The 17,129-nt window shown below is 45.6% G+C and overlaps 2 protein-coding genes across 3 annotated transcripts; both read left to right on the forward strand.

Annotated features, from left to right (window-relative positions):
- Nucleotides 1-1,325: 1,325 nt before the first annotated feature.
- MRPL18 (mitochondrial ribosomal protein L18) lies at nucleotides 1,326-4,250 on the forward strand. The gene is made up of 4 exons (XM_030944610.1): nucleotides 1,326-1,484; nucleotides 1,927-2,107; nucleotides 3,561-3,795; nucleotides 4,051-4,250. The coding sequence occupies exons 1-4, from the start codon at nucleotides 1,433-1,435 to the stop codon at nucleotides 4,120-4,122; spliced, it is 540 nt and encodes a 179-aa protein (XP_030800470.1). The 5' UTR covers nucleotides 1,326-1,432; the 3' UTR covers nucleotides 4,123-4,250.
- Nucleotides 4,251-5,296: 1,046 nt separating this feature from the next.
- Nucleotides 5,297-16,742, forward strand: PNLDC1 (PARN like, ribonuclease domain containing 1). Of its 2 annotated transcripts, XM_030945606.1 has the most exons (19): nucleotides 5,297-5,398; nucleotides 5,876-5,933; nucleotides 6,050-6,123; nucleotides 7,036-7,069; nucleotides 7,194-7,317; nucleotides 7,929-8,017; nucleotides 8,294-8,400; nucleotides 9,751-9,830; nucleotides 10,828-10,965; nucleotides 11,558-11,627; nucleotides 11,863-11,948; nucleotides 12,172-12,227; nucleotides 13,270-13,334; nucleotides 14,169-14,222; nucleotides 14,438-14,480; nucleotides 15,021-15,120; nucleotides 15,571-15,746; nucleotides 15,912-16,010; nucleotides 16,552-16,742. In XM_030945606.1, the coding sequence occupies exons 1-19, from the start codon at nucleotides 5,323-5,325 to the stop codon at nucleotides 16,616-16,618; spliced, it is 1,596 nt and encodes a 531-aa protein (XP_030801466.1). In that variant the 5' UTR covers nucleotides 5,297-5,322; the 3' UTR covers nucleotides 16,619-16,742. The 2 variants fall into 2 exon arrangements, with proteins under 2 accessions (XP_030801466.1, XP_030801467.1); XM_030945607.1 differs by lacking the exon at nucleotides 14,169-14,222.
- Nucleotides 16,743-17,129: the final 387 nt, after the last annotated feature.

Here is a 17,129-nt window from a genome sequence, read left to right on the forward strand (position 1 = left end):
CGCGCCCCGCGGGGGGCGGGGCCGCATCCCGAGCCTGCCCAATCCCGGGGCGCGGCACCGCCCGGCCTCGAGCCGCGATTGGCGGGCGCCGCTGAACAAAGACGCCGCGAGACGGGGCGGGGCCCGGGCGCTTCCACGAGCTTCTAGAAGGTGTCGCGGGTCGGGGCGCGCAGGCGCGGGGAATGCTGCCGGTGGCGGCGCCCGCTGGCCTGCGCTGGGAGAGCGCCAGCTTCCCAAAGTTGGGACTTTGGCATACGGGGCCATAACTGCCCTTCTCAAACACGTTACCCATTGCTCGGGATTGTACCCCGATTCCGGGGGGGGCGGCTGCAAATTCTAAGACCAATCTCGGGTTCTGAGATGGCAAAAGATGAAGAAGCTGAATACCTGCTTCCTGGAGAAACTGAGATTCAATCTGATACTTTAGGCAGAACACTTTTAACGAGAATTACCCTAAGTCATGATTGCGATTGCACTTGATAATGGCACCCTTGTATGGTTTGAAGATCTCTGAGCTGCAACTGTTCCCGTTATCCTACCACTTTTCAATGGCCAGGTTAAATGGCAATGCTTGTAGGATAGGGGAAAAACTTGCTACAGACTGAGGGAAACCCTCAGGGAGTGGTGGGGGAGATGGGGAACCTGTAAGGCTCAGGATGAGCATGTATAAATTCGTAGGGCATGATGTAAACAGGCTTCTTGTATTTTGACAAGCAGGTATTGCGTGGCCAGGAGCGACCTCCACTGCCAGAGTTACACCTGGTTCCTATGACAGTGTCCAGAGTTCCCCTGCCAGGTGGTGCCAGGTTCTCTCCAGGCCTTCATGCTCCTTTCAATACAATTTGCTCTTAGATGACTCATTAAAAGCATTTTCAGGACTACAGCAGTTAAATACAGCTCCAAAGTAAGGTTCCTGCACGGTCATGCTTGCAGGAGGATGCTTTGGGAAGGCAGAGAAGCTCTACTGTACCTGTGTTCCGCAGGAGCAGTTGGAAACAAGCCTAAAACAGGATAATGGTAGTTCCTGAAACACCTATTGTTGCTCTTTACCCACTCCCCTTTCCTTTCCGCGCCTTGGTCCTTCTTCCTTACACCCGTTCCAGGAAAAGCCGTCCCGGAGGCCGGCATTCCCCAAAGCCCTTTTTCCGCGGGCAAAAGAAGATGATCTCCCGAGTCGGGGCAGTGTTTTTTGCTCTGTTTTGTGAGACGCGAGTACCACGCAGGTGCCCCTCCCCGGGGAGCTGGGGCGGCTCAGCCAGCGGGGCGGCACCGGCCCTGCGCTCGGCGCTTCCGCCCGGCCGGCGGCGGCGGGCGGAATTCCCGCGGCCGCTTCCGGGGGAAGCGCCGCCACTCGCGCATGGCGGCGCCCGGGTGTCCCTGAGCGGAGGCACGGGAGTGCCACCGCCCGGGGCTGTGGCGGCTCCGGCTCCCCATGGCGCTGAGCAGCCGCCTGCTGCTGGCGGCCGGCGGGCTCCGTGCAGCGGGTAAGCCCCGGCCTCGCCGTGCCGGCCTTTCCGGGCTGTGGCTCCGCGGCCCCCGCGCTCCCGGGGCCATCCGGCGGCCGGGTGTCTTGGCGGTGCTGCTGCGCCAAGCATGAAGGGTTTATACCTTGTTCTTTGGTAACGCTGTCTCTGGTTTCTTGTATACTTCGCTTTCAGCGTTTTGTAAAGCTTTGGACCTCGTCACGCGTGAGTTTATATTTTATATACGAGTTTAGAAACGGCGTTAGTATACTTGCAGTTCACCTAAATTGGGGAAACAGGTTGAGGTCTTGTCATTCATCTGTTAAGTGCTTAAAAAATAAAAGTAAGATGATTTTGCCCTGCTAACTTCTGTAAGCTGTGTCATTCTGTACTGTATCCGTTCTACTCTGTGCACTACATGTTTTTTTAATCTTTGGTGGTTTTGTATCTGCTCTCCCCCAAGGTTTTCGTTTTGCATCAACTACAGCCAGTCTCAAAACTGAGACTGAAGTGGACACAAGTGAAAATGAGATTGTTGCCCCAAACTTCACTAACAGAAATCCTCGGAACTTGGAGCAGATGGGTCTGGCTAGGAAGGAGCGGGGCTGGAAGACCACATGGCCAAAGCGTGAGTTCTGGCACAGGTGAGTCAGGAAGCTACTGCTACACATGAAAACTCCAAACGAAAGAAAAAAACCAAAACCAACAAAACAAACCCCAAGAACCTACATACAAAATATGTACTGTGGGTTGCTGAATCAGTTAGCACATTAGTGTTTCTTAATCAGCAGTCATCCTCTGTATTCAGAGAAGAGTGGACTAGTAGCACGTGAAAGCATGTGTGGTCAAGATTTTTCCATCTATTGTTAAGGCAACAGTAATCTTGCTTAAGCAACAGCTTTTTAACTCCGTGTTCTCTCACTTCTGTGCTTACCATGCTTCATGGTTTGAGGCACCATAATAGTCTGTTTAGGGTTGTTTTAAATTTGTGGGTTTTGTTTTAATTTACTTGTCCTCTGGAAAATAAGTTCATTTTAAGCTAGCATTTCAAAGTCTTTATTTTGTCCTTGTGAGGAGAACCCCATCCAGTTTGTTCATACCAGGAAAGCCGATACTATCTCAGTGCAATAAGCAATAGTTGCTCCTAATTCTACTGTTATCTGTGGATGCTTATGGGGTACTTTCTGACCACTTGCAGATCTCAACAAGTTGCTGTGTCAAATCTCATCACCTGCTGTGTCAGCTCAAGCTTTTAAGGGACTGCATAGTGACCCCAAAGTTCCATTTCTGTTGGAGCAGTTCCCCTCATATATATCTGTTCCACGCTGTGCATGTGTACAGTGCTTGGTTTGGAGTGGGTGCTGGTCTGAGACAGTGTAGGACTGTGCCCCGAGTAACTGATGAGAAGTTGCTCTTGGAATTTCACTCTTCTGAGCTAGCAATAGGAGTTGTGTGAGTCGACACAGGCAGGCAGCTGGAACGACCACAGAACTATGGCTGAAATGCAAACAGTACACTTAATTTCATTACCTTGCTAACTGAAGGATCCCAAAGCAACACCCAGGTTGGAGACACAGGTGGGAAAGCAGGCATTGTTAGGCCTAGTCTGTGCAGGTGGTGAGCCAGCTGTTGGCACCCATTTATAAGGGGCATTTAGGTTTGCCATCATGCTGTGGTCTCCCCTGTGCTTTTTATGATCTCTGAGCTTTGATGGTCTGTCTGTCAAAAGAGGGAGCTTGAGCATGTCCATGAGAGAGCCTCCAAAGCTCTTAGAACACCTGTGTTATCTCTATACAGAGATTCTACTTCTCAAAACAATCAGAGGATTAACAGCAGTAGGCATAATACCTCGGGTTTCCCACAATGTTATTCTCCAGGACTTGGCATTCCCAGCTGCAAGGTCACTTGAGAGAATCCTCCTTGATAGTCTTCCGCTTTTAACCCTTTCCTCCCAACATGAGTCCTGTTTTGTGTCTTACTGAGCAAAACTCGTAATATAATGTAATATATTAATACACTCAATTTTATATTTAAGCATTTGACTCTGTTCTCTGGAAAAGACATTATAATCCTCTTTTACTTCTTTCCTGCCCTCAGATTACGGCTAGAGCGGACACAGCACTACGTAGAAGCCTTTGTCGAGCGCTCCAATGGGGATGTTGTGGTATCTGCCTCTACCCGAGAGTGGGCCATAAAGAGACACTTGTACAGTCCCAAGGGAGTAGCCGCATGCAGAAACCTTGGCCGTGTCATGGCACAGCGCTGTTTGGAAGCAGGAATCAACTTTGTGAACTTTAAAGCCATTATCCCCTGGGAACACCGCTGTGACTCGGCAAGTACCCATCTACTTATTCCTTTGGCTCTTCTTTCCTTTTTAGGCATTAATTTTACTTCCCTTCACCTTTAATTTTCTTATGTGGCTTGACAGTCCCTCTTTCCAACACTCAGAAGGGCTTTGACAAGCAGTTCCTGGTATTATGCTTCCATGAGGCTGTTAACCTCTGCCCCTCCATATAACATGTTCCCATTGATATTTAAGTCCTGCTGGCTTTCTTTTGTATTTATTTGTGTCTATCTTTAAAACAAGATCCAGGAATTTGAGAAAGCTGTGAAGGAGGGTGGTGTTGTTCTGCATGAGCCACGAAGAATCTACCGGTAAAGTGGAGATCGTTGGGAAGACTTTCCAAGGAACAAGGATCACTTCTTTAGGTTTGTGTACTGGCAAAGGGAAGGTCCAGAGCTGGAAAAAGTTGGAATGCGTCATCTTATAATAAAATATTTTCAAATGGATAGGAGTGTGTCATATTCTTTATTCTAAAATGATCAACACCTTTAATCCTAGAATAAAATTACCATAGTTCCGCTTGACAGAATTTATTAATAATTCAAAGTTTTTAAAATGTATTATTATTTTTAATATTTGATTTTGTTTGTTCCAGCCTGAACTCTGGAAATGCTTTGATATTTCATCCATGTATACTGCCAGTCTAACCTAGCAAAGTGTAGACATTACATTAATGTCTAGAACTGTGATAAAATGATAAAGATGCGCAAAGTATTAGTGAAAACATTAAACTCCCCCAACTCATCTTTGCACCTTTCTTGCAATCCTGAGATTCTAACTGCTTAACCATATGGATAGGTCTAGAAGGGAAGCTGCAGAAATTCATGCTATAGGGAATAAGAAGCCCCATTCACCCCATGTGTGTCTCTCTCTGCTGCTTGGCACAGGCTGGTGCTGTCAGCGTCTCTGCCTGATGGCTCGGCATAGCTCCCAACTACGACCAGGCTGTGAAATCCCCACAGAAAATGTGTTGGAACCCTCTGACAAGCAAGTTCAAGGAGGCCAGCCTGGTCAGTGCAACTCCTGTGCCTGTGTCCCTGTGCTGTGCCTGCTGCCTGGTGTGTGTGCAGTCGGGGGCAGAAGGGACTGCCAAGGGTCTGTGCCAGGCTTCAGCAGCGTGCGGGGTGAGCCTGGCCCGCTTCTGGCATCTTTCTTAAATCCTCAGACATAATGAAAACAAACCACTTTTACTGGATTTTTACCGAGTTGTTGATTCATAATAATAAAAACTCTCAGATAGTGACGGCCTCTGTGCGATCTGTATTTCCAGCAGACGCACAGTGGGAGCTGCCCCTTCGCTCCCTATGAGCGGGGGCTGTGCCGGGCGCCTTCGCAGCCTCTCCAATTTCCAGCCTAAACCTCCCAGTCCTTCCCACCGCTCGGGTCACACTGGGGGCTCCCGTGGCGCTGCCTTTCCCATCCCTTGGCGCGGATCGGGCCCGCCCCCCGGGGCAGCGGCGGGCACGCAGGCGCGCCGGGCTGGGCCGGGCCGGGCCGGGCCGCGGAAGGGTGGCGATGGAGGTGGGCGCCGAGGTCTTTGCCCAGCGCCTGCCGCGCCTCCGGCGCCGCATCCTGCGCGCCGCATTCGTGGGTGAGCGTCGGGGGCGTCTCGTCTGGCCCCCAGTGCTGCCCTCGGCCCCCCAGGGCCCCTGCCCGACGTGCGGACCCGGGCACTGGGGGGTATGGCAGCCGGTAATGGCGCTGCTGCGCCCAGAACAGCGAGTACCGAGGCGCGGGGATTCAAACGGGGAAAGGGAACCCCAAGCGCGGTGCTGGCCTCGCCTCGGCCGGCTGGGGGCCAGGGGTGTTAGGGGTTCGGGGTGGGGGCACGAACACAGCACAGGGTGAGGCAGGCCCCTCCTGAGGGGCGTGGGGGAGGTGTCCCTGCCTCATCCTCAGCCTCCGGAATGAGGCAGCTGGAGGCGTGAGCCCCACAGCTTTTTCTCTTGAGCCTGCTGCCTGTGGTTTGACAAAGGTTACGGTGAAGAGTGTGAGAGACCCCCGTCCTGATGGTGGTGAAACACATGCCTCAAATTCAGATTTTCTTGTGTTCTTTCCACTTCAACAGCCCTTGATATGGAGTTTACTGGTTTGCATTCAACTTCCCTACAAAACAACGAGCCCAGGTAAAGCTGTTGGACTAGAAATGAGAGGGAGACGTATTGCTCTAGCCCTGTGAGAGCAACCTGGGCATAGCAGCCCTTCTTGTGTCCACTCTCCCCAATTCTGGTTTTGTTCCCAGCCTGTTTGACTCCCCTGCAGAGCGGTACGTGAAGGCCAGGCAGAGTGTTCAGCACTTCACTCTGGTTCAGCTCGGTAAGTGCGGCTCTGACACGGAAAGTGATCTCCCGAGGTTGTACAGGTAACTGGCGTTTTGCTAACAGGTGCGTCCTGCAGGTGGCTATGGCCTTAATTCACTCTTTCCAGAGACGTTTGCTTGTTGGGTTCCCCCCCTCGATGTTTAACACTATCAGCTTTTTAATAAATAAAGTCAGGTGGGCTATATCGTTTTTATGGTCTAAAGTTGACCATGTTTGAAGGTCACAGTTAAAAATACAAGGCGTTTGCATCAGAGGATGCAAGCAAGAAGCGTATGACGGCAGCTCCTGTTCAAAGCTGTGTCATTTGATACAGTGCACTATGAGGAAAATGAAGGCTGCTATTTTTGTTATTCCTAAAATAACAAATCGGCATGAGAAAGGGTCCGTGGAGGAGAGCTATTGACAGTTAAGAACCAGTAAGGAGTCAAGAAGCCAGCTTGAAAACAGTTTGAAATATTGTTCAAAATCTCTGGGTATGTAAGATCTTCATGTGCCTTTTAGGGATTAACAGAAGAAAAAAAACCCCAAGAAGTAAAACCCACATTTCAGTCCTCTGTGGTGCCCAGCTTGTTCCAAACATTATTGTAGTGTAGTTGGACCCACAGACTCATCTGTGCGTGCACAGTCAGAGACTCATCACCATCTCACCTCTTGCCATTGCTCAGTCTATTTGTTGTTTAATTCAGATTTGACTCATTTTCCCACATAGCAGTGAAAGCTTGTCCTGTTCAGCTCTCAGGAATCCAGGGAGTGGCCTGGCAGTTGCTGCTAGGATTGGCACAGTGACATTCCTGAATGGAAAGCATGTATTTCTTGAGGGGCTGCCCACATCCCTCATCTCATTTGCAGGCTATCAGTAGACATCCAGCTAAATGCTGCCATCTCAACAGAGGTTTCTTTCTTGCAGGGCTGGCAATATTCTCAAAAGAAAATTCAAACAAGTAAGTAAAAAAGCAGTTTTCTGTTACGATGAGCATAGCGCAGTAAAGATTTTATACATAATTCCCTTTGGGCGGAGTTATTTCTTGTAATTATCTTCTAGAGATATTTTTCTTTTCATTTTAGGTATGTGGTGCATTCATACAACTTTTTTCTCTTTCCCTCAACACTGGGAATAAAGGATGTCGAATTCACCCTCTCTGCATCTAGTATTCAGTTCCTGTCTCATTATGGCTTTGACTACAACAAGGTATGTAATCTCTGCCAGAAATGCAGAACAGAGGAAATCTGTGCAACTGCAGAAGAAATCAGATTAGTATCCCTAAATGTTAATGTTTCTGGGGTAAATAGCATTTTCCTAAAGTATGAATGCATCATGCAGTTTGTTATCAACAGGGGTAGTGAGTGCTGTTTTTTCTGAACTAATGTAAAGGCAATAACCACATCCTTGGCAGCATAAGACAGATTCTCCTGCCTCAAAAAAAAAACCCCAAAACCTTATCTTTGGTGTGCTAAGGATTTGCCAAACAAACCCTGATGGGTGTCTTTACTATCCATGAAGGTGCAGAAGTATCAGTTTACTAGCATCTTATATATTGCCACAATTCCCATAAAATTCAGACTCTGTCATCCCATAAGAGTACTGTTTTGCAATTCTGGGCAGGAACCATCTTATTAAAGGAAAAGGAAAAGTAAAAGAAGAGCATAAAAATTGAATATGGTTGACAAATATCCTTTTCTTTCCTCCGTACCTATTGGATTGGCTACAGTTTGTTTGTCCTGACCAATCTGCTAATTCTCTAATGTGCGGTGAGGAAATCCAGGGGAATGTAACCGAGCTGGCATTTTCTCTCCCCTTAGTTCCTCAAAGATGGAATCCCGTACATGAATGAGGTACAGGAGAAGATCCTTAGGCAGCGCCTCTTAGCAGGTACCTGGAAAGTCTGCAGGTAAGCACTTCTCAGAGAGGTGTCTCCTCAGTACTGTGCTCATGGCTCAGCTTCACTCAAATCACATTTTGTAGGAATACTGAAACCTGTCGGGCTGAACACCTTGCTGCCAGCTGTTCCAGCATGCCATGGTGTCTGAAGGAAGATTGAGATCACAGGATATTATGTGGAGAATTGGGTGCATGTTGGGAAATGAAATTTTTGCATTCCTACAGCAAGGCACAAGGCTTCACCTGTAAAGAGCATTTCTCACACTGCCTCTTTTGCCTCATTCAGCACCAGTAATGCAGACAGGGATGTCCTGAAGAAAGCTATTGATGAAGTGACCACTTGGATAGCTGCAGCTAAAGAAGAGGATACTATGATTCTGCAGGATCTGAATGGTATGAAACAGTGCCTCTCTTAGGTGCCTGTGGGCTCTGAATGGCTTCATCATTTCTTGTGAACCACTGGGGCTATAGCTGTCCTTTCTTCTGTTAAATTGCTCTATTGAGAGGGAAGGCACCAGTGCCCATTCTGCCTTTACAACTCTTTTCCCCATTTGATACTTCACCTCCTGCCAGGAGTTCATCTCTGGGCTCTTCTGCTATGCTCTGTTGGGGTGATGGGTCCTTCTGAAGCAGATGTGGATGTCTGGATGCTTGGAGCATGCTTTGTTGTAATTGACTTCCAGATTGTGCTTCTTCTGAGCAGCCACTGGAGAAGTTACTCTGTAGTTACTCTGAATCAGGATAACGTTTTACATTTTTTAAATCCTGGGTGACTTGGTTTTTTGTTTATTTTCCTCCCCTCCTTTCAGAGTTGAGTCCCTCTCGTTGGAGCAACAGGGAGCCCCATAGAGACACATATATGCCAGTGGGGATAAACAGATCACTTACCCCTGTGTTAGGTTTTGGGAGCACTATAGCAGAGGAACTTCTGTGCTGACTTGAAGAACAGGGAATAGTTGCAGGGAATAATTTTTAGGTTTACTCACAGAACCCAAAATGTAGTCTTCTCGGTCAGGGAATATAATATAGAAAAGGTTAGGAAGAACAGAGTATTCAAGGCTTTGTCTGTTTTTTTGCAGAGTATGCAATAGGAGGGGTGGAGACTGCTGTGCTTTTTATCTGCTTTGTCAGCTAGATATGATACTGATATTTTAATAGAGTCTGGTCCTGGTGAGCACCTGTGATAAGAAAGACATTTGTTTAAGTAAGCAAGAAGACTGATTTGAGTGTCTCTTTTAGTGCTGTTCAGAAGAGGACTGGGTTAGTTCCTTGTCAGCTGTGCGGGAAAATGCATTGGTACCCTTTGTGTGCTTGGCTTCTGGGTCTGTTGCTCTGAAACTGAAACTGTCTCAAACCAGAGAGTGTCTTTTTCAGAGTAGTAGCCTTCCTCCCTCTTCAGTTAGTCTTTTCCTTTCCTCCATGTCCTTACAAAAGCTCATTTGCCTGAAATTTTCACTGTGATTTTTGGGGTTTTTTTTGTATGTGTTTTGTTTATTTCTGTGGGTTTGTGGTTGTTGGTGTTTTCTTGGGGTTTTTGTGTGTGTGTGTCTATGTTTTTTGTTTGATTTGTTTTCTTTCAGTCATTGTGTGTGGTAATGTACCAGGATCATATGTTGAGGAATATTTTCTATATGTTGGGGGAGAGACATGTCAGTCTGTCTGTCTAGAGGAATGGTGTGTTTTCCTTAATGGGCTTGTCTGCACCTCTGAAGCTTGTACTGTCTTTTTTTTTGTGTGTCATAGGCTATCATATGATTGATGTTCAGCTGGTTCTGAGGCAGGCTCTTGAAAATGTTTGGACAGAGCCTCTTGGAGACAAGAAGGTGAGATGGAAATGTAGACCTTTTGAAAAGAGGATTTCTCTCTGGGCAGATGGGACTGGCATTCTTGCAGGGACTCTGAAATGTTGCTTGTACTTTTAATGATAGGGTCAAGGAGCAGAAGAAGACAATGACAAAGAAAATGTTGATTGTGGGATCCTAAGAAAAGGAGTACAGAAAACTGAGCAACTCTGGTTTCTGTTTGTCCCGTAACCCCAAAATCCTTTTAAATGGAAGTGCTTGTCCTTGGAGCATGTCTGGAGGCACCCTCTCTGTGTCTTCAGACTTTATTAAGTCCCTCCTTCAATACCTCCACAAAATGTACGGTTTTAGCATTTTCTGTGGTTTTCCTTTGCTGACTTCTGCCATGAAGTTGCTTTGAAGACTTTTACTCTGTGGTTGGCTGTTTTGCTATTCACTACTGGTATTTTACATTCAGTACAATATTTTCTGTAAGAAAACTATGGTTGTAGACTTCTCAAACTATGGGTTATGGGTATGATATCAGTCAGTTGCATAGAATTAGCTTACAGAAATCTTTTTTTTGCATCAGTCCTGCTTTGGTCTGATAACCAATGCCCCCAGAATGTCAGATTTACCCAGCCTTCTCATCTGAAGCATTGCCTTTGGTGACTCTGCTTGTATAATTGCTGTTTGTTTCTGGGATTTTGGTACCATCAACTTACCATATCAACTTACATATGAACTTACCATCAAGTTAAATTGAATTAGGTTAATGTGTGCTCAGAAAAGCTCTTTGGTAGGAATTGTCCTCTTAAGTAGAGAAGCACAATTAAGACTCACTTTGAGCCAGCCTGTTTATTTACCGGAGCACTCATCTCCATATAAAAGTGAGACAGTCCCAAGGTCCCAGGGGATGCACTTTTTCTGTCCTTCAGTGCTTGAAGCTGAACTTGACCTCAGCATTACTGACCCCCAGTAAGCAATGTACATACAACTAACATGGGAGGCTGAGATGCTCAGTGACTGTTCTTTTCAGGTAATGGTGAAAAAAGTGAGTGCAGAGCATCGTCAGCTTCTGGAGAACTCTTCTTATGACCGCTGTCAGAAAAAGCTCATTCTCCTGTCCGCCCGGGGCTTCACCAACCTCTTCCAAATACTTGTTAAAGTCAAGAAGGTAAAATGCCTTAACCCTACTCTCATTTTTGATCTCTTTTTAATTTTGCTGTGTTAAATGCAATATTAAAAACCCTAGTATTACATTTTGAGCCACCATCTAAGAAAGCTGAGCAGACTCTTGCCTTTTGGGCAAGCTGTGCTTTTCAGCATGCGTCAGACGAGTTTATTGCACCATGTGGACCATTGGTCTGACTTGTGTGGAAATTCTTATGTTCTGTATGCAGCTTATCAAATGGATTTCAACTTTAGAGGACTATGGGTGATGTGCAGCAAAGACTGTCCCTGCCCTTGTGAGTGAGCATATAAATCTGAAGGCTGGAACCTTGTTCAGCTGAACCCTGAACCCACTTAGCTCCACTGAAAATACAATGCTGCTGAGACAATACCCTCTCAGGGAGTCCACAAGTCTGATTTCCTGAAGGCAGTAGTCCTCCTGTGAGCCTTGCAGCCTGAATGACTCCTGTGTGAGTGTGTGAGGATGTTGTCTGCTGGAGGAAAGGGTTGCAGCTGTTGAGTGTGCCTGTGTTTACCTCTGAGCTCTCTTCAGAAATATGCTCCAATGGGCTGTTATGTTTATATTCCTCCCGTAGCCCCTGGTGGGACACAACATGCTTATGGACCTTATGCACCTTCACGACAAGTTCTACAGGCCCCTCCCAGGTACTGCTGTGTGTAGCTGCTGTCCTGGGCTGCTGCCTTTGCACTGGGGGTGGAACAGGAGGTGCAGTGGCACCTGCAGGGCTTAGCCAGCAGCAGGGCTAGTTGCCTCTTCTGAGTTCTAAATGCTGGAGAGAGCATCATTGCCAGCTGTCACTTCTCTTTCCTATTACTTTGTGGTTGCATTGGATTTTCCCCAGTTTCCTGATGCCTTTCTCCACATGTGCTTTGCTTTCAGAAAGCTATGAGGAGTTTAAAAGGAACATTCACAACCTGTTTCCTGTCATCATAGACACCAAGACTGTAACAAAATCTGTGCAGAAGGTGAGATGCACAGAATTTTTTGTTTGAAGTTTTAACTTGTGTTTCACCCAAGAGAGAGGATATCTTTCCTCAGTGCCCTGTGATAACAGAACTGCAAACAGTTCTCAGTGTTGCCTTGAGAAGTTCTACTTTTAGATCTCATTTAACAAATTAGCAGTGTAAGTAATTGAATTTACCATAAGGTCTGTCGTGGTTGGTTTTCTAATACATTCTTCTTTTATAGAAATGTCTCTTTCCTCGAGTATCTAATCTTGTGGAGGCATATGCAGTTTTGTGCAGGTAAGTGGTGGCCAATAGAGCTTTCAGCAATCCCTGTGTCTTCTTTGGAAAGGTATTTCACAGTCAGCCATTTCCCATGTTCATACTTTCCCTCCTCTCAAATGCTTTTCAATTGGATCCTTGTCTTTCTAAATTTAAGAGCAAAGGATTTGCACATCTTTCTTACAAAGAAATTGTGTAGTAAATGATTTGTTCTGAGTCACTTCTCTCACTGAATAGCCATTATTTCATTGGCCACAAATTTGGGTCACATACAACTGTACACTCAGCTTGAGAATTATGTTGCTTGTGCCATATTCTGAAATGAGTAAGATGCAGTTCTTGGTGAAAATACATCCTAATTTCAAATGCCTGTCCTAAGAGAGGGCTGCACTGAGCTCAAAGCAGTAACTAAAGACAATGTTCAAATGGAGCACATGAGCAGATGTTGTACCTCATGAGCATAGTCATGATGTGGTAGGAGACTTATTATTTCACACATCTTTTGTGAATTAATTTCTTGGCATGTCAATTTTGCTAAGGAAAGGAAAATTTTGCCTGTTTCCCATTACCCTCTAGTCCCAAGAAGGAGTTGCAAAATTAATATTTTTAAAAAACAGTACTGAGGCTTTGTTTATTAGAAATTTCAGACTGCATATTCTGCTTGATTGTTCTTTGTTTTATTTCAGTCTTTCCAGGGATATCTGTTTAACCTCCAGGGTTCCCCATTCAAATAGAACCATCTAGTAAACCTCTTTCCCTGCAGTTTTAGTTCTGCTCACTTTTCTTTTTCGTATGCAATTAGAACAAATTTGCTTCTTACAAGTTTTGAGTGAGGGAAGAGACTAAGAAAGAAAGGATTTAGGAGTTAGTTTTCAGGAAGAAAACTTAGATATTACTCAAGTAAGTATTTTGGCCTTTTCCTGGAGGCCTACCAAAGTTCACTTTAAAGTCTCCAGTAGCTTTTTTCTGAAATGAAGCTACAGGTCACTAGAGAAGAGTAACTTTTCTCTAACATACTGAGAAAAGACAAAAATATCACACATCCACTTGTCTTTGGCAGCAACCTGAATCCCAAAGGTCCACCGTGCCCTGTTATAGCTCTTGCAAGTGGCTGCTCAAGATACGGTATGTTCTTAAGCAAATCTTCAGAGTCAGATCAAAAGAGGTTTGGTGTACTCTCTGGGTGACCACATATAAAGCATGAGGGAATGCCAGTGGGTCTGCTGAATTTGCCCAGAGCTGCTGATACACATTTTTATCCGGACCCAGAGCCTGGGCTGCCAGGTTCTGCATGTCCCTGGTAGCTGCTGAGGGAAATGCAGGGCAGGTTTGCCTCATGCTGCTGGTACACACAGCATTCGCACTTTGTTGGGCTGAACTGAACCTGACTTGGGCTGTGAAGTCAGGAGCCCTTGGAAGGTGCAAGGGGAGGTTGGAAACAGCTGTCTTGAAGGGAAGGTAGAAGGAACTAATGGCAAAGTAGCAGGAGCTCGGTGGCTGGTGTGTAGGGTTAAGTGATGCCTGTGCAGGAGGTTGTGTCCAGGACCATGGTGTAATACTGGCTGTGAAGCAGATGTTTTCTGGCTTCTCCTGGCAGCATCATGTCCTGCAGCACAGGGCCTCCTGTGTTTGAAATGGTTCCCATACCACCAGTAACATAGACGACACAGTTTGGTTTAGACTTTCATAAAAGTTAAATTTTTTCAATGTGCATCTTGCTAAGCTTTTCAGGCATTCATGTAACTTCTGCTTCTTTTTCTGTGTTTTAAAATGCATGTTAGAAGCACAGACTTTTTACTAAGTGTAAAGTTTTCAGGGTGAGGAAGGAAACAGAGTTGAGGGGAAGGGGAAAATAACCTTCAGAACAGTGGATCTCATTAATTAGGATTCTGCAGCGTAGTAGTTTTCATAGCATGCTAGATGTGTTTACTTCTTCCTGATTTTGTTGGACACTTACAGCTGAGAAGAAATTTCCTCATGAGGCAGGCTATGATGCATTTCTCTGTGGTTCAGGTAAAATCCTTCTTCAAAACTCCTTCAGAGTTTGTGTTGGGATTTGGCAATCTTTTCCTTCTCTCTAGATCTATTTGATGCTAAGAAATATTTGTTTATATACTGTCTGTTGCTCTTAGTAACTTAGCTGCACTTCAATGCATTTTTGCTTTCTATGTATCTAGCTGTGTTTCTCTAGCTTTCTTCTAATGCCACCTCATTATTCCTTTCTCTAGTTCTTCTGATGTCAGCTCATTTGCTACTGTGCAGATCCACAGAGTGAGTAATGTTTAAGTGTTGACTGAAAATTGCATTACAAGAGATGTTTTTCCTATGGAAAACAGTCTTCTGTTTGCTCTGTCTGACTTTTTGTTTCTCAGACTGGTCTTGCTTTTGGACAAAAGAAAGTGTTATTGGAAATGTCATGTCCTAATTTGATTTTTATTTTATAAATCTGAAAGTAGTATTTATGTCAAAGTTTTATGTCAAAGCTGACATTTTAAAAATGAAATCAGGGGCCATGTGATGGCTCAGAGGTTGGGAAATGACATTGTGACTTCTTTATTCTTGAACAAGCTCTCTCAAGTTCAGTTCACTTGGGTAAGGGTCAAATAATTTTCCATTAGTTTCCATTTTTGAATTCTCTGTGAATCAGTGCCTTCAGTTAAGTTCCCTTCCCTTTTCTTGCAGCTTTTTGACTTCTGTAGGAAGATACTAAGATCTGAAATATCTATTCTGTCAGTAGTTGAAGAGCTTGAACTGTGTAGCAGCGCAGTACTGGAGAAACAAAACTTTGTTCTCTTTTGTTTTCTGATGCAGTGGTGCGGTGGAGGCTGAGCCTTCTTTCTCGCAGTACCTCGCCGTGTTGGCTGAGCACGTGAACAAAGTGAATTTCATCCGAGGTGGTGTTTCAAGCATTGTGCGTATGAATTGCAGGTCTGTGACCTGTTGGTGGGGTGCATAGGTCAGTAGCCTGCTTGACAGCTTCCTTAGAGGAGAGGAATCCACTGGTGCTGGGGCCCACCTTGGCAGAAATTGTCATTGTACACATGATGCAGTGGACCCTTTGAAATGGCCAATGAGTTGAATTTCTGCTTTGCACTATGTATTTATGCTGTTATTCTGTAAGATGGCATTAGCCAGTTTACATTACTGTTTCTCAGGTAGTTTCTCTGTGGAAGTCGTGACAGTTTGCTTTTATGACAATATTTAGATGAATCTTGGAGCAAAAAAGAAAAAAATTACACCAACAGCAGTATTGTACAATCTGTTATTTATTTATCATGTTCTACATATTTTCTGATTATATTAATAGTGGCTCTATAGTATTTCCAAATTCAGACATGTCTCAATACTGTACATTTTCCAGAATTTTTCTGGGGAAGATTCTCCTTGCCGCCATCCCCCTGCCTTGGTTGTTCACGTCCGAGGCTGGCCAGGGCTGACCGAGGGACAGATTTACCAAGAGTTTAAGGCTCATTGTCGCTTTGATGTCAGACGGCTTTCAAAGAACCAGTTCATTCTGCTCTCCAATAAATACAAGAAGTAAGTGATCAGAAAGTCTTAACTTTGAGTCCTCACTTCCTCTGATCCAGGCCTTTGTCCCACCCTCTCTCTGCTGTGACAGCTCTTGGATAGAAGTTGCTGCCCTGAGCTGTGGGGTGCTGTAAGCAGCCTGCGGGCTGAGCTCAAGCCGTGCTTTCCCTGCAGGGTCAGGCACGTCCTGCGGGATTACAGGCACCACCCTCACCTGCAGGTCTCCGTCTATCGCCACTGGAGGCACTCGCCGAGCGTGAACTGCCTGCTGCAGTGAGTTGTGGGGGCGGGGGAAGCGTTCCTTTCAGGTCCGAGGCCCTGGCACAGCAGCAGCCTGCCTCGTGTTTGCAGTGTCCTCCTGCCAGCCCTCGGAGGAGCAGGGCACTCGGGAGCGGGTGCTGGGTGGCTGCTCGTGAGCTTTCAGCCCTGGGTGACTGGACTTCAACCTTGCTCGTGGCTAACCCAGGAATGTTACCCCGAGGATAGCACGAAACTATGGATGTGCTGTCACGGCAGGGAGGTGGTAATCTTAATGAGCTGTAGCACCAGCTCTAATAAGCTTGGTGAGAGGGAGGCAGAATCTCAGGAGTGGGATGGATGTGGGTTTTTTTCTACAGCTGAGTTGAAAGCTTAGCAGTGGGAGAGAATTCCAGATTCAAAGTGCACTCCTCTTGTGAGGTGGTGGCAGTGATGCTCACGAAGGGTGAATTTCTGCCTTGACATGGTTTGAAAAAGAATCTAAGCTCTAAATAAACCAAAAATTAAGCTGTACATAGAAGTAGCCTAACAGCATTTTATTGTTCTTGTCTCTTAGGATCTCTGGTATTGTGGCACTGTGGTCTCTCTTGGCCTTTGTGCTTGGAGGAGCTCGCAGCTGTTGACTCTAAAGGACTACTGCAGAGATGAGATGTGAGGAACACTGATCTTATTTCTTGTGTTTGTCTGTTTTGTTTTGTTTCCTTAATAAAATGAGAATTAAAACAACAAACAGAAAAAAACCCCAAAAATTAATACTGTTTGAATTGTTTTCTTGAAAATCTTTTTTAAAGGGGGTGTGTTGCTTTGCAATTTGTGGTATTTTGTAATCTGCTCAAAGCATCATCTCCTCCTGAAGGGGGAGATGATTGTTTCAATGCCTAATTTTCTTTGGTCCTGTGTAGGTTCTTCACAGCTATTCGTACCCTCAGTTTGTTGCCAGTGCCAGTGCTTGCTGCATCAAACACGTTTCTGATAAAGTTCAGGAAGTTATGAAATAAAAGATGCTATTTTTAGCTTCAGTTGTAAAGCAGGGGAAATGTCACTGTTTACCAAAGGAAAACGGGCAGAGTTGATGGAGAAACCACTCTTGGGGCTCATGACAGATTCTGGGGAATATTAAATAATTTGCAGTGC

The sequence above is a fragment of the Camarhynchus parvulus genome, chromosome 3 (genome assembly GCF_901933205.1).
Source record: "Camarhynchus parvulus chromosome 3, STF_HiC, whole genome shotgun sequence".
NCBI lineage: Eukaryota > Metazoa > Chordata > Aves > Passeriformes > Thraupidae > Camarhynchus > Camarhynchus parvulus.